General features: G+C 58.3%; 2 protein-coding genes across 4 annotated transcripts; one reads left to right on the top strand and one right to left on the bottom strand.

The window, feature by feature from the left end:
• Positions 1-1022: 1022 nt before the first annotated feature.
• SHC2 (SHC adaptor protein 2) lies at positions 1023-7703 on the bottom strand. Of its 3 annotated transcripts, none has more exons than XM_054805361.1 (13): positions 7037-7703; positions 6221-6291; positions 5763-5823; positions 5452-5571; positions 5275-5328; positions 5005-5056; positions 4705-4831; positions 4404-4584; positions 4254-4320; positions 3994-4158; positions 3209-3510; positions 2911-3048; positions 1023-1483 (listed from the first exon to the last, which is right to left on the bottom strand). In XM_054805361.1, exons 1-12 carry the CDS (start codon positions 7580-7582, stop codon positions 2920-2922), a joined length of 1875 nt encoding a protein of 624 aa, XP_054661336.1. In that variant the 5' UTR covers positions 7583-7703; the 3' UTR covers positions 1023-1483; positions 2911-2919. The 3 variants fall into 3 exon arrangements, with proteins under 3 accessions (XP_054661336.1, XP_054661335.1, XP_054661334.1); XM_054805360.1 differs by lacking the exon at positions 1023-1483 and adding an exon at positions 1849-2128; XM_054805359.1 differs by lacking the exon at positions 1023-1483 and having other exon boundaries at positions 1849-3048.
• Positions 7704-12062: 4359 nt separating this feature from the next.
• On the top strand, positions 12063-25959 carry LOC129197208 (hippocampus abundant transcript 1 protein-like). The gene is made up of 12 exons (XM_054805389.1): positions 12063-12364; positions 15014-15109; positions 16078-16140; positions 17263-17390; positions 17843-17957; positions 18514-18732; positions 19448-19561; positions 20035-20106; positions 20518-20630; positions 20798-20895; positions 21416-21582; positions 21671-25959. The coding sequence occupies exons 1-12, from the start codon at positions 12281-12283 to the stop codon at positions 21878-21880; spliced, it is 1479 nt and encodes a 492-aa protein (XP_054661364.1). The 5' UTR covers positions 12063-12280; the 3' UTR covers positions 21881-25959.
• The last annotated feature ends 741 nt before the right edge of the window (positions 25960-26700 follow it).

Here is a 26700-nt window from a genome sequence, read left to right as displayed (position 1 = left end):
CTGGCACAGCTGGGGACGCTGCCAGGGCTGGGGACGCTGCCAGGGCTGGGGACGCGGCTGGCGGAGCCGGCAGTGTGCTACCACCTGCTGGAAGCTGGGAAGGAGAAATCTCGGCGAGTGGAAGGGGCTGGCGCCAGGACCCTCGGGATCCCAGGGGTCTGGGCCCCCGCCGCAGCCCGTGCGAGGGGCACGCGTCTCCTCCCCTCCAGCTGGTAAGTTATTTCCATGAAACTTGCCGAGACCCAGTGTCAGAGAATCTCACCCCTCTGCCCAGGAAAACTGAACCGGGCAGCGTTTCTTGTCAGCACGTTTGGAGACAGACGTTTGCTTCAAGAACGCCGCTGCACGGCTCCCAGCCCACCTCCCCCCGGCGCGTCCTGCCCTTGTGCCGGGCAGCCGTGGGGCACTGCCCCACAGGGACCCTCTCTGGACCCTCGCTCGGCCCCCTGAAGCATGGAGGGGTGCCTTTCATCACCCGCCTCCCCCTCGCCCAGGGCTCTCCATGGATCTGGGCAGCGCAGGATGCCAGGAGGGAACAGCTCTTGGGGCTCCAGAGCTCTCGAGGAGGGGCCCTGAGCCCCTTCAGCCTGGGGCAGGGGGGAGCAGAGCCCCCCATGCTCCATCACCGTCAGCACCGCCACACCTCAACCAAAGCAGTTAAACCCCTAAACCAAACCCTCCGGCAGCCCTTCAGGCACCTCACGGCAGCGCTGGGGGCCGGGGCAGAGCCAGCAGCAGCCGGTGAAGGCGTGGGCTCATTCTCGGGCGGCAAAAGAAGTCAGTTTGGGCTCTCGCTGCCTTTTCCTGCCTCTGCTATTGAGGGAACGGCACAATTATCTTTGCAGACACATTACTACATGACAAAAAATAGCAGCTGAGATAGAAGCGCTGCATCCCTGTAGGTATTCAACTATCAATGGAAAATTACACATTCATTACTGGGCTTTATTTAGGGGCTTTTTTTATTCAATGACTCAGCCAGCACCCAGCCAGAACAGCAGCGCCCTGGGAGGGGCCGTCCCCAGCGAGGGGCAGGGGGTGCCGGGGTGACCCCGCTCCCCCGTGGCAGGGGCCGGTGGCAGCACCGGGCACACAGGGCAGAGCTGAGAACGGCTGGTGGCACCCACCTGGGGCAGGGCGAGTGGAGGGGACCCGGCAGAACCCCGGAGCTGGCTGGTGCCAGACCTGCCGGGAGGCTGCTGCCCACCTGGCGCACGTGCCTGGCGGTTCCCAGCCACACCACGCCGCTGGTTCAGAAAACCTCCCACCGCTGGGGCAGCCTGTTCTCGTCTCCGCTGATTCCAGCCAAGAACCTTTTCTATCTGCCGGCCACGCCACCGGGAGCCGTGGCCAGGCCCACCGTGGGGCTCCTGCTCCGCCAGCTGCCACGTTCATTAACGGTGATGAAGGGCAGCTCAGCTCCGGGCTGCTCAGTGCCGGGAGGCGGCTGCATCCTGCCCCCGGGCAGAGGTGGGAGGTGAGCCTGCAGGCAAGGAGCAGGCAGGGTGAGGAGATGCTGGGTGCAGGGAGGAGATGCTGTGCAGGACCAGCACCTCGTGGCCAAGCCTTGGGCACCACAGCCCCCTCCAGAGGGGCACCCCACATGCAGAAGGGGGACAAGGTGACCTGGGGAGGGGGGGGAGGGCGCAGAGACAAGTGTGGCCAGCCAGGATGGGGCAGGCTGCCACCGCCAACACGGGACCGGCCAGGAGCTGGTGGTGATGGAGACGCTGTCCCAGCACCCTCTGCATCCCCAGCCCTGTCGAGGCCCTGGGCGCAGGAGCCAGCAGCGGCTGCCTGGTCCCAGCACCGTGCCTGGGGACAGCATGAACAACCCGGGCGCCTTGCTCATTTCCAGGTTTAATTAGAAACGTATTCCAAACCACGAACCCGCACCCAGAGCCAGACACACTGGAGAAGGAGACGTGTATGCCATAAAAACCTGCCAAAGCCCCGAGCCGGCCGGGGGTGTTCCCTGGGGGCCGTGGGACACCTCTCCTCCCGGGAGCCCTGGCCTCACAAGCCGGTGCCAGTAGCTCACCCCAGCCGCAGCAGCTTTGTCCTGGCCCTGGCCCAGGGAGGGCTGCGGGGGCTCGGGGCCACCGGGAGCCTCACATGGCAGCCACTCCTGGGGAGAAGCCAGCTGGAAATGTGGGAGCAGCAGGGACATCCAGCAGCACCAGACATTTGTGCCCAGCCCCATGGGCAGAGCCAAGCCGGGGGCTACAGCCCCCACTGATGGGAGACCCCACGGACGGGGGCACTCCCCAGATGTTGGGGGGGGGGGAGGGAAATGAGGTGGGGAGTTGGGTCCTGAGCAGCAGCGTTGGGCAAGAGGCACAGCTCTGTGGGCAAGGGGCTGGTCCCCCCAGCTGCCCCTCGCATACCTTGCACACACGTGGATGCACACACACACACACACACATACACCCACTCACACACGTGCACACACCAAGCCTGCTCGCCTCATCCCACCCAGGGAGCCCTGGGACGAGGCTGACGGAGCCCTGACCCCGTTTGCTCCGTCATCATTCGCAGACCAATTCCATGTCCCGGAATGGCGCTGGCCCTGGGCCCCATCCCTCTTGGCGAGGCCACCCACGGGCTCCCACCCCATCAGCGTTTTGCTTCCACACTTGGAATAAACATCTTCATGTCCAGCTGGGCAAGGGGCCCCGTGTGGATGATGGAGGGAGGCAGCGTGGATGGGGCGGGGGGGTCCTTCAGGGCCAGGGACCGTGAGGTCCTGCTGGGGAGGAGGATGGGGAGCCCAGCCCTGGGGTGTGCGGGGGGCTTTGCCTCCCCCTGAGGCCAGGCACAACTGGAGGAGGGGAGCGCAGAGAGGCCCTGGCTTTGCCCTGGGGCTGGGGTGAGTCTGGCACCAGGGGAGCGGGTCGGGGGCTCACGTACCCCCCAGCATCACTGCTTCCTCCGGACAACCTGGCGGAGGTGCAGCTCGCTCTCTGCGGCCACGATGGGCTGCTCGTTCTGCCGGTGGTGGCTGATGAGGTGGCTGATGCTCTCAAACAGCACGTCCTTGGTCCTCACCTGAGAGCCGGGAAGCACAACGGTCCTGAACCCAGGAGAGCTGCCTCCCGCATGGGAGCTCCATGCAACCCCCAGCGCCTGCCCACCCCTGTGGACGTCTCCCCCAGCGTCCCTTCCCACCCACCCTTACCCCATCGCCCGCCCCGTGCCCTGCCCTTACCACGCCCTCGGGATCCACCAGCAGCAGGTGCTTGGGCTGCCCGCTGTGCATGCCGGTCAGCACGTACTGCCCCGGGTTGGTGAGGCTGTCCCGCACCAGGAAGTCCCCATCCGTCTGCAGGAGCTTCTCGGCGTCCCGCCGGCTCATCTTCCCATGGTACCACGGCTCCCGCCTGAGCTGCTCCTCTGTGGGGGCGATGGGGGCTTTCCGCGTGGGGGGGCTCGGCCACTGGTCCTCGATGGGGGGGCTGGTGCTGCCCCCCGCAATGCACTCGTGGAGCTTCAGGGCATCCTCGAATGGCCCTGCGGGAACCAGGGGGTGCAGGGGCATCACCCTCCTGGGGCATGAAACAGGGCTGGGGCATGTCAGGGACAGGGCCGGGCTGAACGCTGGCAGCAGGACCCACGGTCCTGGCCAGACCCACCTCTGGGCCGGACCTCGCTGTGCCATGGTCACCCCAGGCATGATGCTGCACCTGCGCCCAGGCACGGAGGGGACGGTGCCCCCCTGCACCGGCATGGCTGCCCCCTCCACATGGCCAGGCAGGGTGGGTGGACAGGGTCCCCACCTGCAACCCTGCCCCGAGCACGTCCCTGCCACCCCCAGCAAGGGTGGGCAAGGATGGGGTCCCAACTTGTGGCCCCCAGCGCTCAGCATGGCACCGCTCTGGGCTGAGCCAGCATGGGCACTGCCAGGGTGCAGCACGCGGCTGGGCAGCCCATGGGCACTGCTCGGCCCTTCTGCAGCGGGTCCTGTGCCAGACACTGCCCGGCCCGGTGGCTTACTCATATCAAAGAGGTCCTTTTTGGGGCTCTCCTCTGGCGCCCCGCGAGCCGCCGCCTCTGGCTCCCAGGCATCCAGGCTCTGCGTGTTCACGTACATGTGCTCCTCGTAGTCCCGCGGCCCCAGGGGATGGCTGTCTGCCTGCAGGTACCCGTCGCAGGGCTGGCCTGCGAGAACCAGGCATCACCACCGGCCCGGGCAGCGCAGAGCCGCAGGGACCCCTGCTCATGGTCCCCGGGGTCCCCCCCGCAGCGGTACCCACCCTGGCTCTCCAGGTCCCAGGGTGGCCCCGGCTGGCTGCTCTGGTCTCGCCTGGCTGCAAACCCACCCTGGGGAGAGGAGACAGCACGGGTGTCGGGGGGACCCACCTGGCACCCCCATGACAAGGCTGGCAGCAGCCCTGGGGACTCACCTGGCTGGGGGGGCCAGAGCCCGAGGGCTGAGTGTGGATGTGGCCCAGGACCAGGCCATGCCGGAGCCGGGAGTCGATCAGCCCCCCCGGGGGCGGCTCCTTCCCCGGGATGCTGTTGTAGTAATCGTGCTCAGCCGCCTCCTCCTCCTCCCCCCAGGCCAACTCCTCCACACCCAGCGCCCTGCAGCAGGGACGAGCAAGCTGGGGACACTCTGCCCAGCTCGGACCCCTCCCCGCACCCAGCACGGGACATGCCCGGGACAGCGGGTGTGGGGCCGCGGCGGAGCCCCCACCTCCCTACCTGTCTGGGGGTGCCACCACCTTGGGGGGGCTGTGCAGGTATTGCTTGAAGCGCAGCTCAAAGGCCTGTCCCACCGTGCTGATGACACTCTGCGCCAGCCCCTCGCAGCACTCCAGGATGTGGCAGGCTGCGGACAGATGGACGCACAGCTTGAGCATTTTCCCCGCGCACCCATCACCCATCCGGGACCACCCTGAGCCGCCCCTCGTGCCCCCCACGAGGGATTCCCTCCTCCAGCCTTCATCCCCCAGCGCATCCCTCCTCTTCTGCAGAGCTCCAGGGCGCGGGGGCCAGCGTCACCTCTCTGGTTGATGGGGTCCTTGGCGACGTAGGCGACGTAGTCTGTGGTGTCCTGGGGGCACAGGGGGAACTCAGGACCCACGTCCCGCTGCCGTGCGGGGAGCAGGGCTGGGGACGCTGGGGCGAGGGGACGAGCTTGGCCCCAGCCCCACGTCCTGCCCCGGGACCGGGCTGCCCCACAGTTTGGGTCAGCCGTAGGACGGGCAGCCCTTGTCCCCGCTGCCCCCGAGGGACCGCAGCCAGGGGAGGGCTGGGGCACGCGTGCCTCACCGTGTCCCCACCAGAGGCGAAGGAGATGGATTGCATGTGGTGGTTGGCGATGATCTGTGGGGAACACGGCCCGCGGGGGGGAGGGGGGGTCAGTGCGGGGGCCACCAGCCCCCTGGTTCGCAGCGGGAGGCAGAGGGCTGGGAGGTGGCAGGGCCGCGTCCCCGGGGATGGCTTCACCTGGCGCGTGGTGGGGATCATGAGGTTCAGCCCATCAACAGAGATGTTGACAGCAATGCTCATGCCAGCGAAGCGGAGGTTGCTCTTGCCCAGGATGGAGAAGAGGGCTTTGTTGGGAGCCTGACGGGGGGGAGAGAGGAGCGTGGGAGTGATGCAGCCCCAACAGGACCGGGTTTCCTGGGGTGAAGGAGGCAAAGAGGGGTGCCCCGAGAGACCCCGAGCTCTGCCCCGCGAATCGGGCAGGCACCCCCAGCACCCTGTCCTGCAGCCCTAGCTCACCCCAGGAAGGGATGGGCTGGGTGGAAACTCACCTTCTTCTTCCAGATGCCCTTCACGCCCGGCACCGCCTCGTACAGTCTGTTGATGGCTTCCCTGCAAGCCATGGCCCCCGGCCGGGTTACTGCTGCGCACCCCTGGCCCCTTCCCAGCTGCCTCCCCCGCCTGGGGCTCCACAGGGTCTGGGGACATCAGCCCCCGCAGCCCCAGGCGCCGCAGCCTCCCCGCAGCACTGCCCCACGTCACCAGCCCGCGGTATGTAATCCCGGCCAGGGCCACCTCCCTTCTCCTCTTTCCGCCCATCGATCTGCAGCAGTGCCCTTCGTCCGCGTCCCCGCGTGCAGGGTGGATCCCGTGGGGCAGGACTCCCCCAGACCCTGGCCCCATGTCCCCCCCCCACTCTCCACAGTGCCCTGGGGAGGGGGAGCACCCAGGGTTGCTGGGAGCTCTGGGTGACGTCGGGGTGCAGGAGAGCGGGACCGCGGGGTTGTACCTGGTGACCTGCGTCCGGGTGTTGAAGTCAAGGGACCTCATGGAGCGCAGCACCTCGATGCACCCCATGTACTGCAGGGGGGGGAACACGGTCAGAGCAGCCTCCGCCAGCCACAACCACCAGCCCAGGGCAGGCGATGGAGAGGACAGGAGGGGAGGAGCCGGGTGTCAGTGGGAAAGGCCCCTTCGATGCCAGCTCTGGGACCCTCACCCCAACACACGGCACCCTTTCACCCTCCACCCCAAAATGCCCCATCGCATGCCCAGCCCCCGTGCTGAGACCCGACAAATTCACCTGCGTGTTGCGGCTTGTGCCACCCTCATAGGGGCTGGCTGCCGCTGGGTCCCAGGGCTGGTTCCCCGGCCCAGAAAGCCCCCTGGCCCATCCCAGGCCGGTTCAGGAGGCCATGCCGTCCCTCCCAGGGTGAACCAGGCAATGTGGGGCACGTAACGGGGCCGGGCTGCCCGTGACAGGGCGAAGGGGCTGCGGGCTGTGCATGCCGGGGGGGCGGCGGCCCGGGACACCCTCCAGGCCGGACCCCCACCACGTCCCCTTGGTCACGGTCACGGCACCACGGGCTCCCTCGACGCCCCGTCCCAGGGCAGGTCCCGCGGGACCCCGGGGACGCGACCGCAGCCCTCGGCGGCAGAGCCTGCCCTGGGACAGCCGGGGGGGGGGGGGGGGAGGGGGACACACGGACCCGAGCCGTCGGGAGGAGCGGACAGACCCGTCGAGCCCCGGCCACGCGTGGGGAGGCTTCGCGCCCTCCCGCTCCGGGGCGAGTCCGGTTCCAGCCCCGGCTCCGGCGGGACTTACCCGGACGATGTAGGAGACGCCGGGCCCCAGCACCCGCTCGTCGGGGTGCAGCCAGCCCTGCGCCGGCTTGCGGATGAAGCTGCCCTTGCGGCTCCACTCCTCCCCGCCCGGCCGGGCCGCCTCCGCCCGCGCCGCCCGCCCCGCCGCCCCCGCCGCCCCCCGCGGCCGCCCGCCGGCCGGCAGCGAGCAGGGGGCGGCGCAGAGCGGTTCGCAGGCGCCCAGCACGGCGGCCAGCGCCGAGGGGGCTCCCGCGGCAGCGGCGCCGCCCGCCCGGGCCGGCGCTGAGAGCTCCCGGCCGGCACCGGTACCGGCACCGGCACCGGTACCGGTACCGGCGGGGCCGCGGCCGAGGAAGCCGGCGGGGCCGGGGAACTTCCACTGCGGCATCCGCGGCAGCAGCGCGCAGAAGGTGGTGCCGGGCTCGGGCTCCTCGCCCGCCGCGGGGCAGGGCCCGGGGGCGCCGCCGGTGGGCGCGGGGGCCGGCGACGGCATGGGGGCGGTCAGCGGCTCGTCGCGGAAGCGGTCATACTTGGGCTCCGGGAGCATGCCCGGGGCCGCGCTCCGCTCCGCCGCTACCGCTGCCGCTCCGCCGCGCCGGCTCCCGCCCCCCACCCGCTCCCCCGGGGCCGCGCCGCGCTGATGTCATGGTGTGAGCGCTCCGCCGCCCGCCCCGGCCCCCCGGCCGCCAGCGCATCCCCCGCCCCCCCCTCCGTGCCGCCCCCCCCACCCCCCCGGCCCTTCTGGACCGCGTCCGCCCCAGCATCTCCCGGCCGCCAGCGCATCCCCCGCCCCACCGAGCACCTCCCGGCTCCCTCTAGGCCGCCTCTCACCCCCCCGCACCCCCCCCCCCGCATGCCCCGGCTGCCCCAGCCGCCCCACGACCCCCAGGCAGTGCTGCCCCCCCCCTCCCCGAGCAACCAGCGGGGGCTGCGGGGAGGCGGCGGTGGGAACCGCGGAACGGGCAGGCGCGGTCCCGGCATTGGGGGACAGCGGGGGACGAGGCCAGCCGGACTCTTGTTGGCACAGCCCGCACCGGCCAGAGACCTCCGGGCACAGCTCTGCGGCCCCCACGCCTGGGCCGCCCCTGCCACATCAGCGTGCCCCCGCAAACACCACCCGTGGGGACGGAGCCACTCGTGCCCTGGTCCAAACCCACTCGCTGCAGCCCACGGCTGAGCCGGAGCCCCCCAGGCTCGCACCGGCCCTTGCGGGTACCCGGTTGTGCCGCAAGGCGCTGCAGGGTTATGGGCTGGGGGGGGCAGCGGGGCAGCGGAGGGCTACTGCCTTCCCCGGGAGCCACCGGGCCGGTGCACCGGCTGCTCACCGCTCACGTTTTGCAATTAGCCGGAGCATGAGCGGGCGCTTCTGGAAAGGGCCCAGCAACCCCTGGCCGCTGCCCTCGCCCACAACAGGGACGTTTTCTGCTCTTTCCACATCTTCATCACGGAGAAGCGCCTGCAGGGAGCCCGGGCTGTGGGAGGCTTTGCCAGGCTTCGCTGCACAACAGGGCTGCCCTATTTCTGTGCCTCCCTGCCCAGTGGTCTTGTTCACTCTGATTTCGTCTGCCTCCAAAGCCAGGTCTGGCTCCCGCTTGTTTATATGTCTGGAAGGCTCAGGCACTAAAAAGCACAATCATTTTCTTGCTTCTCTGCCAGTATCTGCAGCAAGCAGGGGAAAAAAAAAAACACCACCAAACAACAAAAAAACCCCCACAACTTAAAGGGACTTTCTGACCTCAATCAAGTAACTCATCCTTCCTCCAGCCCTGGGGCTGCTGCTTTGTTCCAGCGGTTGAAAGGACTCAGATCTCCTGTGGAGCCTGGCACCAGCCCACGGCATCCCGCTCATCGCAGGGCTCAGAGAGGTGCTGGGCCATTCGTGTTCCCCCAGTACAAGATGGGCGCTGGGCTGGCGCAGACAGAGCTGCGGACTCCTGCCGGGGTTTTCTGCCAGTGCCCGGGGCGGCGGGAGCCCAGCTCAGGCAAAGGGTGCAAGCCCTGTCCCTGCGAGGCGATGGGGCGATGCTCCAGCATGGCTCACACCAGCTGCCCAGCTGCATTTTGGGTTCACCCTCTGCCCTCCTGTTTCCAGGGCTTTGGGGCGGGTGCCAACCCCCACCCCGGCCTGGCTCCAGGCTGGCTGGATGCTGAAGGGCGAGGGGCCGCGGGGCAAACGGGGCCCACAGCTGAAACCCACCCCCCTCGCCTAGAGCGGGGCCCGTAGCCGCTCCGCCGTGCTGATGCCCCGGCGACCCTCGCCTTTCCCCAGCCCGCCCCAGCTCTGCATCCCCTCCAGTCCCAAAGTCATTGTAATGCTGGGGCCCCGTCCCCGTGGTGCCAGCACCACGGGCTCTTTGCAGAGCAGACACGCGTGGCTCCAGCTTCCTGCAGAGCCTCCTCGACCGGGTGGAAACGGCCCCGCTCCCCCGCCTGCCGAAGATGCTCTTTGCAGAGGGGCGAGGGAGGCGATGCTGCCGCGCAGCCGGGCGGGAGCTCTCCCCCCATGCCGGCCGGCGCAAACAGAACCGGAGCCTCCCTGGAGGTCGGCCATGCCCTGGGCAATGCGCAGCCGCCTTTGTCTTGCCTTCTGCTCGCTGTCTCCTGCTCCCTGGCAGGTGATGGGGTGAAAGCCAGTAATTGCTCTAAGTGCGATCAATAAATCAAGGTAATAGAATTACATTTGCTGTTGCCATATTAGGAACCGCTTCTCTGCTCTCTCCTCTCTCTGCTCTGGTTGGTTTTGTTTTTAAACTGCTGCAGAGCGCTGGAACGAGTCGGGCTCCTCTGTGCTCTTGAGGCGGCTCCAGCAGGGACCCAGGTCCCTGCTCGGCGCAGGAGGCTCTGGGCGCACATCCCCAGAGCTGAGGGTCAGCCTGAGGGAAGGCCCCGGGTCTCTGTGGAGATCACAGGTGTTTTACCCCATGCCAGAGCACTTTGGGGACCGAGGGGACCCCGTGGGGTGGGGACAGCCTCACTGCCCTGGGTGCAGAGCAGCAGCCCCCACCGGCCCCGTGCCCACCGCTGCCCTCGGATGCCGGCCAGGGGCTGGAGCCGCAGCGCATCTGCCCACAGCCCTGGGGAGACGGAGCAGCTCTCCTCTCCTGCATGACTCCCTGGTGGCCAGGGAATTATTTTCATCTCATTTGCAGCCGGTCTCAGGTTCTGGAGAGCTAGCTTCACGTCAAGGGCTCTCCCTTGGCTGCTCTTCATCATTACTTAAAGGCAAGTTGGATCGCAGCCCCAGGCACCCCATGGGCATCCGCAGTATGTCATCGCCCCACCGCTCTGCAGGGCAACGTCCTGCCCCACCACCAGCCCCTCCGTGCTCTCCCGGTCACCACCACATGCACACGCTGCCCGGCAGCCCCACAGACCTCAGACCAAGCGATGCTGCTGGGGTGGCCAACACCAGCCGGGAGGGGGGGAGCAGGGCTGGCCCCCAGTGGCACCCAGTTTGTGTAACTTTTCTAAACTGCGCCTAATTAACCTCCTTACACCTCTGGACTCAACATTTGAGTGCTCCCCAGTACATGAAGGATTAATTAGGAAGGAGAACCCGCACGCTGCCAATGGCAGGAGCAGCCAGCCGGTGGTGCCAAGCCCCTCCTGGCCCTGCTGCCCCCTCCCCAGCTCCCCTTGGTGCCAGGCTCAGGGAAAGGGCCGGGATCCTCCCTGGAAGGCACCCGGCGGTAACTGCAGCCAGCCGGGACGCTGGGGCTCCGGCAGAGCCACTAGCCCGGCACTGAGCGGGGCTGCGGCGGTGCAGGGATGACCCTGCGGCACCATCCCGTGCCGCCAGCCCCCGGGCAGCCCTCCCGGCCCAGCTCCCGCAGACGCAGCAGCGCTGTGGCCGGGCGACAGACGGACCTGCCCTTCACCCTCCATCCACAGAGCACCTGGGACCTCACACCTGGCAAAAGTAAACCCTGCGGGGAGTGGCGACAGCCCCGTCCCAAGGCAGAGGCGGCTGGGTGGGAGGGCAGGGGCTTGGCACAAGCCCGGGTTCATTTCGGATGCGTTGTGGAAACCAGAAACGCCAATATTTCTGAAGGCCAGACCACGGGAGGGCTCAGGCTGCAGCAGCAGGACAACTCCGGGCGGGAAGGGTGGCAGTGAGCAGGGTCCGCAGCCTCCCGAGCAGCCCCAGCAGTGGGACCGTTCACCACGGGGCCGCAGGACGTGGAGACCGTGCTGCTGCCGAGCGGAACAAACCGAGGTGACCCGTTAGCGCCCATTCAGCTATTACAGGCAGGGAGCAGGGCCCCGGCCCGGCCACCGCACGGGTGCAGAGCAGGCCCCGCACCCGCCTGCCCCCCCTCCCCCGGTGCCCTGCCTCTGCCGTGCCGGGGTCCCGGGGGTACCCTCGGCCGAAACCGGACAGGTGGGAAGGCGGCCGGGCCCAGGCAAACTCGCACCCTGCCTCAGCTGCACCGGGGCCGCCGGGCACAGGAGCAGCTGCTCGGCCCCGCGCCAGGGCCCGGGGGCAGATACCCGCTCCGGTCCCCCCCGGCAGCCTCCGCTGTCGGCCCGTCTGGCCGGGCCAGGCCGGGTGCCGTTAATGCGGGGACGGGGCAGCAGCCGATCTACGCCGGAGCGGGCCGGAGCGGACCGCCGCGGCCCTCGCTCCCCGCCGGCCTCCCCGGGCCGCTGCCGGGGCCGGTGCCACCGCCCTGGGGCGGGAGGACCGGGGAAGGACCGAGGAGGACCGGCACATCCCAGCATGCCCTGCGCTCCGCCGCCGCGGCCCTGATAGGAGCGGCCCCGCCCACCGCGTCCCGTCGTGCCTTGCACCGCCCCCGGCAGGTGCCGTGACGTCACAGCACCGCCCTCCCAGCCCAGCGGAAGAGGCCGCACGGCGCCGCTCGCCCGCGCTCTCTCCCCCCCCCTCCAGCCAATCAGAGGCCAGCTCTGCTGACCAGGAAGAGACAGAGCAGCCAATGAAGCGCGCGGAGCAGGGCGCCGGAAATGTCCGTCAACGCCGTCGTCCGGGCGACGGGGGCGGGCCGGGCCGCGGGGCGGGGCCTGCGGGCGGGGCGGGGCCTGCGGGCGGGCCGCCCTCCGCTGCCGCCAGCCGGGCCGCCGCCCTCGCCCCGCGGCGCCGCCCCCGCGCCCGGCAGCCCCGGGCCCGGCGCTCTCCCGCCCGGTGCGGGTCCGGGTCCGGGCCCGGGCTCGGCGCGGCGCGGCCCGCCGCAGGGAGGATGGGGCAGCCGCGGAGGCCGGCGAACGGCAGCGGCCCGGCGGCGCCATGACCGGCGAGAAGAAGAAGAAGAAGCGGCTCAACCGCAGCGTCCTGCTGGCCAAGAAGATCGTCATCCGGGACGGGGCCGGCGTGAGCGCGGGGGCCGTGGGAGCACGCGGGGCCCGGGAGGCCCGAGGGGCCGCGGGAGCGTGAGGCGCGGTGTGAGGGGCCGGGGGCGGCCGGGGGCGGCCGGGGGCTGAGCGGCACCGGGGGGTGGGTTAGAGCGCGGGGCCGGGGCCGGGCTCCGGCTGAGGGGACCCGGCGGGAGCGTGGGTCGGGGCTGGGGGCTGCGGCCTTGGGGGCCCGGGCTGGGCAGGGGGCACGGTGGAACGGGCAGTACGGGGCATGAGGGGCTCGGCAGCCGGTGTGGGGCCTGGGCCGGGCGGGGCAGGGGGACGAGTGCCGGGGTCCGGCGGGAACTGGGGCACGGGCAGGTGAGGTCGCACCCCGTGAGACCCTCCTCCCGCCCCGTCCCTCCCCAGGGACACCGAGCCACAGGCAGGGCCCCCACCGCTGTGCCGGGCTCTGGAGCGGTGCCGCGGCTGCCCCGGGCGTGCCGGCAGCTCCGGTGCCTGCTGACGGCCCCGCTGCCCTGGGCTCCTCAAGCGTGGAAGAGTGCGGCTCTGCCCTCGTTCAGCGGCGTGAGGCTGTCATTCTCCAGACAGGCTTCTCCATCCGTTTCCCCGTTTTGCTAGGCGTGAGATGTCAACACTGACGTTTAATATTCACTTTGAGGATGACAGGCTACCTTCAAACCTGTGTTAAATATTTACCTCTTTTGAGTGGAGTTCTTTGCTGTGGGAGAGGAACAGCGCTGTGGAGGCTCCACATAGTGCGGGCGACAGCGTCGTGCCTGTACAAAGACAGCTTTGAAGTGGGCGCACCTGAGCTTAAGATGGTTGCAAGCTCTTTCCCTCTGGGCTTGCTCTCTTGAGAAACAGTAGTGCTGGTCGTGAGGCGCTGGCCTGTCCCCCTAGCCTCTTTCTGCATCTTCTTACTTTGTTCTGTAGCATCTTTATATTTTGCGGTAACAGCCGTGCATCCTCTAGAGCAGTGGTTCGGTGGGGTGACCGCGTATCCTAAATTGTTTAAGAAGTCTAACGCAATAATTGACGAGTGGAAGGAGTGACGGTAAGCTGTGAACAGGTTGGATCTGGACCTACTCTGTAAAGAGAGATTGAGTGTTAATTTTGTTGCAGTCAAGTGGTAGAAACGTGTAACTGCTTGAGAGGATAGAAAGGGGGATGATGAAGGGAAGAGGAGAGGGCTTCTCTGTGGAGCGCAAGGTGGGTAATGATAGCTGTACTCTTAATTACTGGCTCCGTGCCGCCTTGGGCCTTCTCCCTCTGCTGCAAAACATTCTCTCATTTGCGTGCAATAAAGCTGGCTCCTTTTAATGACCATGTTCCCCTTGGGTAGGGTGCTTCTTATGTTGATTTGGTTTTTAAGCAGATTTAGCCTGTCTGCGGGAGACGGTTCTAATAGACTCTGTGAACGTAAACAACACTTCAGCAGAATAATGTCTCTCGCTGCCTTCTCGTATTTCAAATAACTCACAGCTGCATTAGTTAGCTGAAACGCAGTGTTATTCTGTCAAAACCTGAGAGGATGTGACTGGGTAAAAGATTGCTCTTCACGTGCCAAGTTTCTTGAATTCCTGTCCCTGGGAGTCTGTCAGGAGTGAATGCTGGAGGCAGGGTACTGATACAGATACAAATCATTTCGTGCACCAAAGATGTATCTCAAGAGCACAGTGGGTTGCCCATGGATTTGAGGTTTCCCATACCAAATCCAATATCCCTTTGAGTTTGAGATTTGTGCAGTTGATGGGAGTTTGGGTTTTTTTTAACTTCCGGATACTCTTCAAGCTGTTAGAAGCTGTCTAAATTGCAGGGATTGCAGACATTTCAGGTGGTTTTATTAATAATGTATCAGTGCTGGACTACACTTCTTGGTGAGGTCAGATCATGTGGTTTGCTAATGTAAGAAATGGGCTCCTGTGGAAAAGCACATTGTGCTACTGAATGTTTGGCCTGTGCAGTTCCCTGATGTAATTCCGCTCAAACTTGTGTGCTTTTGTCCTGTTCCTTGTGATTTGTTTTCCTTGTGAGCTCGTGACTTTGCAGGTGTGTCCTGGGCTAGCAGCTGAGGTCTGGCACTTCAAAAAGTGACAGAACAAACGCTGCCCTGAGAGAGCCATGACAAATCTTTAAGGAAAGAAAGATAAGCAAGGCCTTGAGATGTGTTGTGTTTTGTTCGTTTTTGTTTTTTTTTTTTTTTTAACAGCTGATCTAAGGACTGTGCCTTTCCCGCCATGCTGGGTAGATGGAGTCGGTGCTGAGGAGTCAAATTGCCTTCCCAAACTCCCAGAGTCTCTTCTGGGGCGTTGCATGTACTGCTGTGAAAATATTCAGAGAATTGAGACATTTCATTTCAAAGTCCTTAAGGCAAGGATTTGAAAGGATGATACGGTTGGCCATGTTTAGAGAAAGTGTAATGGTATCAAAGATATTAGTGCTTGGAGAAAAAAATGGAAAACATTTAGCTTTGTAGGAGAGGCAGGTGTTGCAGTCCCCGGATAGAGAGATGCCATGGCTTGTACTCACCTGCACTAGACAGCAGTGAATCACCTCGGGACTGGTCAGAGTTGACGTTTTAACGTCCAACCACACGTCTCAAATCTGTTGCAGATCAGGATATGCATATTTTTTTTTTTACTTACGGAGCTCTGTTTTGCAGCGACAGGGGATTGGAGAGCCCAGCGTATACCACGCCGTGGTGGTCATTTTCCTGGAGTTCTTTGCCTGGGGGCTGCTGACCACGCCGATGCTAACGGTGAGTAAGTCTCCCTGGGAATCATACTGGCTCTTCTACACTAGAGTTGACCTCAGGCTGGTGAGGGTAAAGACCTTAACATAGGCCTTGGGAGGATAGGAAGTAGAAACCAAGGTGTAATGGTTTGTACCTGAATTTTTTTGTGTGAATAAGCTGGAGCTATAGTAATTATTTATGGAGTGGGGCAATTATTTTCTTAATTGTTGTAGCTTAGCTTGGAGAAAAGCATAAGTTAAATTTTTGAAAGCTTTTGGAGGATTTCAGGAAAGTGGGAGTCAAAGACTTGACCTGAAATTATTAGAATTTACTGATAGTTCACAGAAGTTAAGGGCAGAGGGATAGCTTTATTAAAGAAACTTAAAATCTCATCTCAGATACTTGCCTTTAGTTAAGGAGCTGTCAACTTCCGGTTTGGCAACTTCAGGAAGAATTCTCAGCTTTTTACATTCATTTTCTAGTGGTGGTATGCCAGCTCACATTGAAGTCTAATGTGTCGTGCATGTTTTTGACTTGATTTCTGATATCTAGGTAACTGCAGAAAGGGAGTCTTTTTTTTTTTTTTTAGAAATATAGCGTTAGCTTAGTAGTATGAAATGCAAATCAAACGTATTGACAGTACAAAAGGGGGAGAGAACAGCAGAAAAGTTATATGGTTGCATGAAGTAAAACCAGAGGGAAGAGTGTAGAGATGGAGAAAGGCATGTTTCCGAGTATCTTAGCCTTACCCAAGCCTGCTGGAATAATTTACAGACTTGGGAAGTATTAAAGAAAGTGGCTGCCCATGTTGGAGAGGGGAGGTAGAGCTCCTCACGTGGGTACAGCAGGGCATTGGCGGTAATTTGCCCATTTTCCCCATTGTGCTTCTCCAGGCATCTAGCTGTCAGGTGCTGGCGGAAATAAATGGAGATATTGCAAAAGTTAATGGCTCTGTTTTCTGGGGGGTTTTTTGTGTTTTTTTTTTCCCCTAGGTGTTACACCAGACTTTTCCTCAGCATACGTTCTTGATGAATGGCCTGATCCATGGAGTCAAGGTAAGGAATATTCCTTCCAGGCTTTCATTTGAATCTGCAATCAGTGCAAGAGGTGGCAAGCCGTTGTAATCTGTGTTATTTGCTGATGTCAACCAGTATGTGACAGATAGGCGTTCGTACTTCAGTTTGGGTTGGTCATTGGCAAACCTAACGCAAAATGAAGAATTGAGAGAGCACAGGAATCGGGTAGCTTGTGCAGTTGGTTTTACTGAGCAGCATTAACAACGTGCTGCTTGTCATCGTGCATTTGGGGCTATAACAGCTGTGTGTTTCAGCTGAAAATAGTCTAAAGCAGCATGAGATCAGCCCTGTAACCATATTCTGGAGCGCAACAAAATAAAAAAATCAATGGCATCTGAACTTATCAGTAACAGAAGTTGAAACTAAGTGGGCCTCAGCAGGCTCTCCTCAGATAGAAGGTAGGGACTATGCTGCGGCACAGTGAGTTTGGTCTTAGACCGGCATTCCTAGAGCAGAATTGGAGGCAACTGTAGTGAACAAGCAATAGCCGTGTGTTCTGACTTGGGACTCCGGCAAAACAGATTGTTAGGCCCTGGCTCTGGCAAGAGGATCTCAAAAAATGGCCCCAGAGGGGTTTGCTTTCATGCAAGTTGGGCACTCCCATGTACACTTAAGGGCTCTTCCCCACCCGTCCCAGGTTTGAAAGGCATTGAACAATTTTATTTGTGCCTAATGGCCTTGGCATCTCATCGGGTCTGTCTTGTCTCCATCTAAAAGAGAAAGCTTTCCCTGGAACTGCAGCAGATGTTAATGTGATGGAGCTGTGCCAGCATCTTTTTAGGTACTGGCAGGGCAACTCCCTGCCGCACAGGCATGCCTGGGAAGACCACAGCTGCCAGCTGAGCAGTCGCGGAGAACGGGAAGTAATTGGAGCGTTTAGCAGCGCCTAGCTGGTCAGGGATTGTTTTTTTTTTTCCTCCCTGAAAGGATGTGAGCAGTTTAACAAACTGTTGTTTTGGTAACACTGCCTGCTTGTAGAAAATAGGAATGGGTTGTCTCCTCGTATTCTTGTCTTTAGATGATATTGTCAAAAGCTCTTGCTATCGACAATCAGAATTTGACTGAAGGGTTTCTCTCTGTCATCCTGTCTGTCTGTCTTAGGGTCTGCTTTCTTTTCTAAGTGCCCCACTGATTGGTGCTCTCTCTGATGTCTGGGGCAGGAAATCCTTCCTCCTCCTCACTGTCTTCTTCACGTGTGCACCAATTCCCCTTATGAAGATCAGTCCGTGGTGAGTTTACTCCTGTTAGAACCAAGGGATTCTGAGGAGAGGAACGAGTGTGGGGCTGAGCAATGGGAGACTTGTGGGTGTTGCATTTGAGGAGGAGATGGAAGAGTGCGTCCAGTGGAGAAGGACGCTTAGCCTCGAGACTAATTCACTTGTCTGGTTCTACTGGAGGGTTCAATGTCAGGAAGAAAGAGTCTGTCTTTCCTCTCCTGGTGCCTAGTCTCCTGATAGGTGCGTTATCGCTATTAAGGTATGTCAATGTTTCCTTCCAGTGCGTGCGGGGAAAATAAGTGATAAAACTCCATGGGCCACCAGAGTGAAGCTTGCTGTGAGTGCTTTCTGGTGCAATGAAGTAGGATGGACTGAAGGAAGAATTAGGGGGAGATTCTAATTCAGCAGTTGTGGACCACTGTGTGGTTGCTCTCTAACTCTGCCTTTGGCAATGCCTGTTTCAGGTGGTATTTTGCTGTCATTTCCATGTCTGGAGTCTTTGCTGTCACCTTTTCTGTGATTTTTGCCTACGTTGCCGATATCACACAGGAGCATGAACGCAGCACGGCGTATGGCTTGGTAAGGAGCTGAATAACTGGCTTGTCTCTTAAAAGAAATATTTGGGGCTTTGCAGGTAGGAGAGGCATCAAATGAGAGTGGGAGATGTATTGACAAGCCTGAGGACAGTGAAAACATGAAATGTGCTTCACTAATAATACAGTCTCCCTGCTCTTCTGTTCTGTGTGATTTAGCACCGAGGGAGAGGGTTAATTTCTATGTGATCTGAATACCGGCTGTATTGTTGCTTAACCTTTAAACCAGCCTGGTCTGCGAGCTGCTTTGCACCAGGAAGGGGGCAGGCTGTGATGCTGGCATGCGTACAAGTAGCCTGTGGTCATGCCCGTTCTATAGGGTTACTGAAAGTATCGTATGTGAATTGTTAGGATAGCTTTAATTTCCCTTTGCTAGAACTTAGTCTAGATTGCACCAAGAGAACATGTCATCTTTCTGTCTACGGGAGTCTCTGTTTGCCTGGATTATCTCGTCAAAGATGGTAAAACTAGTGCCTTGGGTTGCTCTGGAGGAGCAATAGGCTCTAGGAGGAAGAGGCTGTATTAATGTTTTATGCTTCCAGGTGTCAGCCACGTTTGCTGCTAGTCTGGTCACAAGCCCCGCAATTGGTGCATACCTTTCCCAAGCCTACGGCGATACGTTGGTGGTTGTGCTAGCTTCAGGTGTTGCTTTACTGGATATTGGTTTCATCCTGCTAGCTGTGCCAGAGTCTCTGCCAGAAGAGATGCGCCCGGTCTCTTGGGGAGCTCCAATCTCTTGGGAACAAGCAGACCCATTCGCTGTAAGTAATCTTGCTGCTGTTTTTCCACAGGCTGGTAAAGCTTATATTTGCTTTAGTTCTGCTAATTTCTCTCAAAAGGAAGATGCGTTCCTCAAAAAGTGGAGGATGCGAGGCTTAGATTAACCCCATCGAAGGTATAGTGTTCAACTGACGGCAGACTGCACATACCTAAAGCTGTCTGGCAACTTCTAACCGATGTCATAGAGCTACAAACCATCTAAAAGCAGCTCCAGATGTCCTGAAGCGAGAGCATCTCTTGGTGGAAATGTGCTGGTTGTTTGACTGTAAATTCCATTACTTAGCAATAGTACTGCGTCAGGAGAAGTTTTTGTGTTCCTGGCTTCTCAGGACCTTTGCTCATGATGATGAGCTTTGCACAGTTTCACCTCACCTTTGCTTGCTAGGAAGGTTATTTTGGCTGTCTGAGGAAAAAACAATTCTGATGACAAGCACTTGACTGTAAATCGGAGAAACTGAAAGGTAAAAGTTCCTCATTCAAGGGTGTGAGTTGATGCAATTGTGCACCTGGTCTGGTGTGTTGCGGCAGTGTTCACATCTTCCTCTGAAACGCTGGTTTCATTCAAGCAGTCGCTTCTTAGGTAGAAGATGGTGACTTAAGCACTTGTTTTTGCCGCCTCTGTACCTGGAGAATATTTAATGATATTAACTCCTTTTTTTAAAAAAAATTTTCATTCCCCACCTTGCTTCCCAACAGTCCTTGCGGAAAGTGGGTCAGGATTCTACAGTGCTGCTCATCTGTATCACCGTTTTTCTCTCCTACCTTCCTGAAGCTGGCCAGTACTCCAGCTTTTTCCTGTACCTGCGACAGGTCAGTCTCTTGCGATGGGGGAAGGCTCCGAATGCAGGAAATCCCAGCCTGCAAATATTATCTTAGTTGCATGTCCTGAGGAAGCTAATCTTGGCCAATAGCTTAGTGAAGTTGAAGCTGTAAGAAATAGTCATTTGTTCCAGCTTTCCTAAAAAATGTGGGAGCCTGGTGACCACTCTGTAGGCATTGCCAGGACCTGTGCTTAGCTTCCTGCTGATGGTCTGCCTGTCCATCCTGCCCATGCCACTTCCAGGCATTTGAGGTGAACCCAGTGATTTAAAGCTGTTGCTTCAGCCAGACGAAAATCTTCCATTTTATTCCTGCAGCAGCAGGGAGGTAGTGGAAGGTGCGGTTGATTAATTTTTAAGTACCTGAGAAGCAATGTCAGTAAACATTTGTGATACTGATGGAGTGGCTTTTCTCGTGTGCTACAAATCTCTTGCCTGAAAAATCCCTCTTTGGTGTTTTCACAGGTCATTGGTTTTTCCTCGGAGACGGTGGCAGCCTTTATTGGTGTAGTTGGAATTCTTTCTATACTGGCTCAGGTGAGAAGCAATTTCTGGCTTGGCTCCAGCAGTCTGGTTATAAGAATGTCCAGAATTTCTGATAATTGGGGCTGGTGAGTTGTCAGAGTCCCTGTGGCCACACAGAGATCGCTGGGCCCGTGCATGGCTACCTGCGGTCCCTCTTTCTTACCTTTTGAATGTAGCTGTTGTTTGTTGAGTAACAAACTGTGGTAACTGTGAGGTGGCCCCATGCTGCTCTGTGAAACTCCACAGATCGTGCTCTGATTGCCATGGACGGGGATCTGCTGGTTTCTAACACAATGTTACGAGAGCAGAGGAGTGCACGTGCATGATTGCCAGTCTCACAGCAGCATGGGTTCCCCCAGATTCCTGTCCTCTTGTCTTCCAGTGCTGTCGCCTTTCTTTGAAAGCGCCTGTTTTTCTTTCCAGACAGTAGTGTTGGGAATTCTCATGCGTTCGATAGGAAATAAAAATACCATCCTGTTGGGACTGGGCTTCCAGATCCTGCAGCTTGCCTGGTACGGCTTCGGATCACAGCCTTGGTAAGAGTTTGCCCACATTTGTCTCGTGCCGTCAGCAGGTTTCTCCCTCCGCGGTGGCTCTGCGGCAGCTGCCTGTCCCCTGCAGAGGGAGATCCTGCCCTGCCACAGTGCTAGTCTGCGACGTTCCTCAGCAACCTGCCTCCTAACTGCTGCCTCTTTCCCCCAAGGATGATGTGGGCAGCAGGAGCTGTGGCTGCCATGTCTAGCATCACCTTCCCAGCCATCAGTGCCATGGTGTCCAGGAACGCAGACCCTGACCAACAGGGTGAGTCACTGGGAGGTTTGTCCAAGGGGCGAGTTTGTCCCAGCACATTTGAATTCTCAGCATTGGTGGTGGAGGGGTGGGCAGGAGCATCTGTCGCTTTAGTAGTATTGACACGCTTGTCTTTGACCAAAGCTGGTGTTTTGGGAGAGAATTCTGGAGTTGTGCACATAGGTGTTCAGTGTTGGCTGTCTGAGGTAGAAAGGAGACTGCTGCTTAACGGTTTGCCTGCTTCATGGTTGGACCCTGAGTCCTCGGACTTGGCTGCCTTAAATCCCAGTTCAGTTGGAAATTGTTGCTCAATGTGCTCATTTTATTCGCCAAAGTAGCAAGCCCGGCATTACTGACCTTTGTAAAACCTGATACTGAGTGAAGCTGATCATCAGCTAGCCACGTTGTCTGCAGAGTGCGTGTCAGTCCAGATCTGAATGATTCATCCTGTCTTTAGACGTAAGCATCCTTGAATAACGCAAGTTTCTTCCGAAGCTGTGAGCCTGTCTTCCTTTCCTCGCTCTGTCGCCAGGTGTGGTGCAGGGGATGATCACTGGGATTCGGGGTCTGTGTAACGGCCTGGGGCCGGCGCTCTATGGCTTTGTCTTCTATCTCTTCCACGTGGAGTTGAATGAAATGGCTGAGGTGGAAACGCTGGGTAAGGCCTCCAAACCCAACATGGCCAACCCTACAGATGAGGTAAGCTGTTCAGCTTTACCACTCCGTTTTCTGGGCTGCCGCCGCCCTTGCACTTGAGCATTAATTGTTCTTCTGTTTCGCCCTACAGAGCAGCATTATCCCAGGGCCTCCGTTCCTGTTTGGGGCTTGTTCTGTCCTGCTGTCGCTCCTGGTGGCCTTGTTCATCCCAGAGCACAACCTCGCGCTGAGATCGGGCGGCCACAAGAAGCACAGTAACGGAGCCCAGACCCACACCCACAGCCCGCAGGCTGGAGGGTCGGACGGGAAGGAGCCCCTGCTCGAGGACAGCAGCGTATGAGGTTGGGGGAGAAGGACCTGGCTTGCGTCTCACCTCCAGATCAAGGATGGACTGAGCCAGTGGGAGACTAGGCAGAGAGGGTGGGGGGAGAGGAGGAATGAGGTGACAGACTGTACCACTAACAGCTAATGAGAAGGGATGGGGTTTCCCTTCAAGCCAAATATACCCAGCTGGGGCAAAAATGGAATTGTATCACCTGGTGCTGGTGGAAGGGGGAGATGCTGAACTGCTCCACATGAAGGGATAGTTCTTTAGAGCAAACCTGCCCTTGTACGTGAATACTGAACTTCATGGTGTGACCTGCCAAATACTCAACTCGCCAGTGACAAATTAAGGAGCTAGCGTTGTCTTTGTTCTAATGTGAACTGAGTTGCCAGCCAGAATAAAACAAGGCATCTGTTACGTGCCCCGTCCCCTTATATAATTGGTACTTGCTGCTGATCCCGTTGCAGCTCGGGTGGCTAACCTCAGCCTGGGGGGAGGCTTGGCAGAACGTGCAGCCTGTGACAACACACCAAGGAAAAAGTGTGTGTGTGCGTGAAGAGCAGACAGGGTGGTCAACCGAGCAGATCCTCGCTGCTCGAGGATCTGATGAATTTGCCTGTTCTGGCCCGAGTGAAACTGAGACGTGCCCCACTCCACCTCCTTCAAAAAAAAAAAAAAAAAGTCCATCGACTTAATGTTCTGATGAAGATCAGAAAAATTAAGAAGTTGCAGCTGACATAAGGAGAATGGGCAGATGAGAGAAGGGCAGCTATGTGGCTTACAAATGCTTAGATGGTCAACAACGTTTGTGTTTCTGTTTGGTTTTTCTTTCTTTGTTACACTGATGTAACATTTGTCTGCTGCTACCTCCGCAGGTAGTAGGTGGAAGGATTTTTCAGAAATCCTTGTCTGGAACTGTAAAGGTTGTGTAGAAAATACAGTTCTCTAAGAGGTTGGAGAAACAACTAAACTCTGCTAAGCACTTTGATAAAGCGTGGTTTCGTGAGAAAGGTCAAAGAAATAGCTGTTTATCTTGAGCACCTTTATAAAGCACGTTGGTTTTTCCCCAGGCTCTTGCCATCTGATATTAAAACCAGATAATGACTGTAGCTTGGTTTTTTTTCTTTTCTCAGTCCAAAAGATCTTGATGGTGATGATTGCAATTGATTTGAACTTACAGGTTTGGATTCCATGTAGCGTTTGTGAGCCAGCTATGAAGGCTTTCATTTTGTTGAAAAATGAATTGCAGCCCCTGCTGTAGGGTTCAGCTCTGTTTAGAAAGAGCAACGGATACTTGAACTTGAGTGTTGTGAAAGAAGCTAAGACAAATGTATAGGGAACACTTGGTGGTTTATAGATACATAGAGATATGGCAGAGGGCAGGAAACAACTGTTCTCATTTGAGTGAGATCAGAAGTAATGGCATTGAGTAATCACTGGGGAAGTAAGGACCAAACTGGGAACACTTAAGAAATCAGTTAAGGGAATTGAGGATGCAGCGGCCAGAAATAGTCTTGTCTCAGAGTGGGGTATGTGCAGTAGCTATCGTTCTCTGGCTGGGGTCCCTTCTCTGTGGGTTTGGGACAGGTAACCTAGGGGAGAAGGGCCAAAGGAGAGGGAGCACTGCCACTTAACATCTTGGGTCTTTGCAAACAGGTAATCATGGCTGATGCTGTGCCTGTGCAGCAGCGACTGCAAGTGCCATTTGCCTCTGGGTTTCATGGAAAACACCAACTGGACGAGCCCAGAGAGCTCGGTCCCTGACGCACAGCCGGCAGAAGCAGGGAGAGCACTGCCCATCCCCTGCTCTGCCCTGGCAGCACAGCTCACCCGCGCCTTCAGTGCGAGGGGACGTGAGCTCCGGGGTCTTTTCAGTGTCTGACCTCTTCTGTGAGCTTGTCAGTGAGGGCTGGTTAATGTTGGCTTTGGACAGATCGAGAGCTGCAATGTCGTGTAGGTCTCTTAAATGCCTGTCAGATATTAACGGCTTGGAACCACTGCCTGCCTAGACTGGGCTGAACTAATTATATAATGTCTGTTTACCAATTTTCTGGACCAGTTAGTTACTGAAGGTGGACATTTAAGTGAAATAATTTACAGTTTGTTTTGCATTAATCCGGCCTGGTACCCAGATCTGTGATCAGAACTGTAAAAGCAGATTATTGTCCGTGCAGAGGGCAGCCACACAGACTCTGAGGGTTTGCTGATGTGGATCTAATTGCAGGACTGAAGAACAGAGCTAGCAGAAACTCTTGGTGACCTGCGGTGACTCCAGTTTTCCCAAGCTCATTGTGGTGATGCTCCAAATTCCCAAAAGTTATTGGGATGGTCGGTACCATGCGTGCACAGCAAGCCTCTTTCCTGAAGGAAATCCAGTCACTTAAACTTCCAGGCAGCAATCCCAATTCTGTATTGCTCACAAAAATGCCTTTTTTAGACCAGAGCTCTACCAAGTACATCTGGCGATTCATTTACTTACACTGTATTAAAATGAACTGAAGTAGGTTTGTCCCTCGTACACGAATGAAGTGAAACAAAACACCGAATCGTTACCTCGTTCACACTGAGGCACTCGGAGCTTCACGGGTAGAATATAGTGGAATGTTACAAAAAAGACGAGCATAATTTATATGATATAAAGTATATAGAGATATATTTTTTAAATTCCTTTCCTTTATTGAATAGTTTATTGAAACCAATGTGTTTCTAGTCCCATTCCCTCTCGCCACTGCTGCTGCCTGTGGCATCTCAGCCTCTCCTTCCCTTCAGACAGCAGAGCTATCCGGGCGAGCTTTCCTCCTCGATCCCCGTCCGTCACGACGTGACACCCAAGTTCCCAGCGATGCCGACGTCCCCTGGCTAGTGAGTAGTGGACCTGGAGCGTTTCAGTCACTTCTTCAGCCGCGATGCCACAGGTTATGGCCGCATCCCCAGGCTGCAGCCCGGCTGGTTGAAAGGCTCCATTGCGGCACAGGTTTCTTTGGCTGCCGGGGGGGGTCACGGTGCCGGGCGGCCGCGCTGGCAGAGGGTACGCAGCAAGCGCCGTTCACAGCGCACAGGTGACTTGTACATCAGTCCCTTGCTGTGCTGGCACGGGGGCCGGCGCTGGGACGTGGCGTAGCCCTCAGCCTGGGCGCCTGCGGTGGGTGGACCCGCTCTGGGAACGGGGGCTCTGCATGGGGCAGGGCCACTCACCTGCGCCGGAGTGTGTCTTGTTCCTGGCGCTGCGAGCAGGCAGGGATTCCTTCCCGCGGTTTTGGAGTTGCTCTCGCCTGGTTCGGTGGGGGCTCTGGCCCCAGGTAACTCCCCCCCATCAGTGTAGGGACGAGACCTACCACCGTTCTGCCTTGAAGTGACGGAGGAGGGCTTGGGCCAAGCAGTGACAGGGCTGAAATTACCAGACCTGAATGAAGAATGTCTCATTCTGAAGGGCTGGTAATTCTGCAGCGTCCCACGGGGAGACTGGAAAATCTGTACGGAGCGTTCAGCTAGTTTTGCCAATTTTTGTTACTTTATATTCAAATGCAACTTTTTTAAAAGAGCCTTTTCTTAAAATCCCCTTGATCGTCTGCGTAGTGCCTGAGCCTGGCTGTTTAACATCAGTATTCCCAGAATTTGTCTGCAGGGACTTAAAATTCAGGTCGGTAACAGCAATGCCCCAAACATCAGGCAAAAATTGGCTTTGTTGCCCTTCTGCAGTTCCAGTACTAATGGCAGCAGTTCAAGTGAGTTTAAACTGATCTTGTCGGATTAAAAAAACCTTAAAAAACCGTGTTAAACCATTGCTTTCTCTTTTGCCATTACTTTTGCAAAATAGTGACTTTTTACTTCACTGGTCTTTATTCTTTTCTCTGCACTTGAATGGCTGCTAACATCCTTGATTATCTGTAAAACGCGGGCGTGCGGCAAGCTCGCGTTCACTAAGAATGGCAGTACCTCTGCTCTCAAAGTTTACTATTGCGTGCATTTCTGTATCTCTCTTTTTTAAGCTAATGATGAAATGTATTTATTTCAGTTCAGGTTGTGTTTAGAACTGGCTAATCTCACCCTCCGATGGATTATTTATTAAACTGCTGCTTTCCTGTTGTGTTGAACTTCTCTGTCCTCGTCCTTTTCCCCGCCTGTGTTACCAGACAGCTTTTTAAACCCTCCCGGTCCTGCCCAGCCCTCCCCTCGAGTAAATTGTGCTGAAGAGGTTGTTACAAAGAGACTATGCATCAGGCCTTGTAAATCGACCTCCTGTCTCACAAGTTATCGAGTTATTTCTACCAATTCCTTAAAAGTAAAATAATCTAGAGCAAACAGCACTTGGAACCGATTCATGTTCACCCTTGATCCTAAACCAGCTATCCAGGTTTCCACTGGAGTATTAAACCAGCTCAAACTTCTCCAGTGCTCGGGCAAAAAACCTTCCAAGCCCTGTCCCGCTGCTCCTCGCACTGGAGGGGGCCGAGTGCTTGTGCAAGAGGAAGCGGGGCAATATTTACGATATCGGGCCGAGGAGGGAGCAGCAAAATGCTGTGGAGGAGCGAGCGGTCCGCTGTGTGTAGAGACCGGTGCTGCGGTGCCACAGCTCCCAGACTCACCGGTGGGTTTGTGTGGGCTGGGACGGGGCTGCTTGTCCCCAGCCCTCGGAGGGGTCCCTGTGCCACATCCCTGGCTCCTGCCTCTCCTCCCCAGCTGGTTTTAGCATCCCAGACTCTGTTGTCTTTGTTTCCAGCCAGGCTTAATTTAGATCTTATCTTACTCATTTAAACACTTCTTTTGGTGATTGAGGATGGTACTAAATGAACAATGTAATCACAAGAAGTATAAACACATCCAAGTCAGCTCTT

The sequence above is a fragment of the Grus americana genome, chromosome 28, assembly GCF_028858705.1.
Source record: "Grus americana isolate bGruAme1 chromosome 28, bGruAme1.mat, whole genome shotgun sequence".
In the NCBI taxonomy this organism is placed as follows: Eukaryota; Metazoa; Chordata; class Aves; order Gruiformes; family Gruidae; genus Grus; species Grus americana.
The sequence above is the reverse complement of the archived record's forward strand: the minus strand, read 5'-3'. Positions and strand labels throughout refer to the sequence as shown.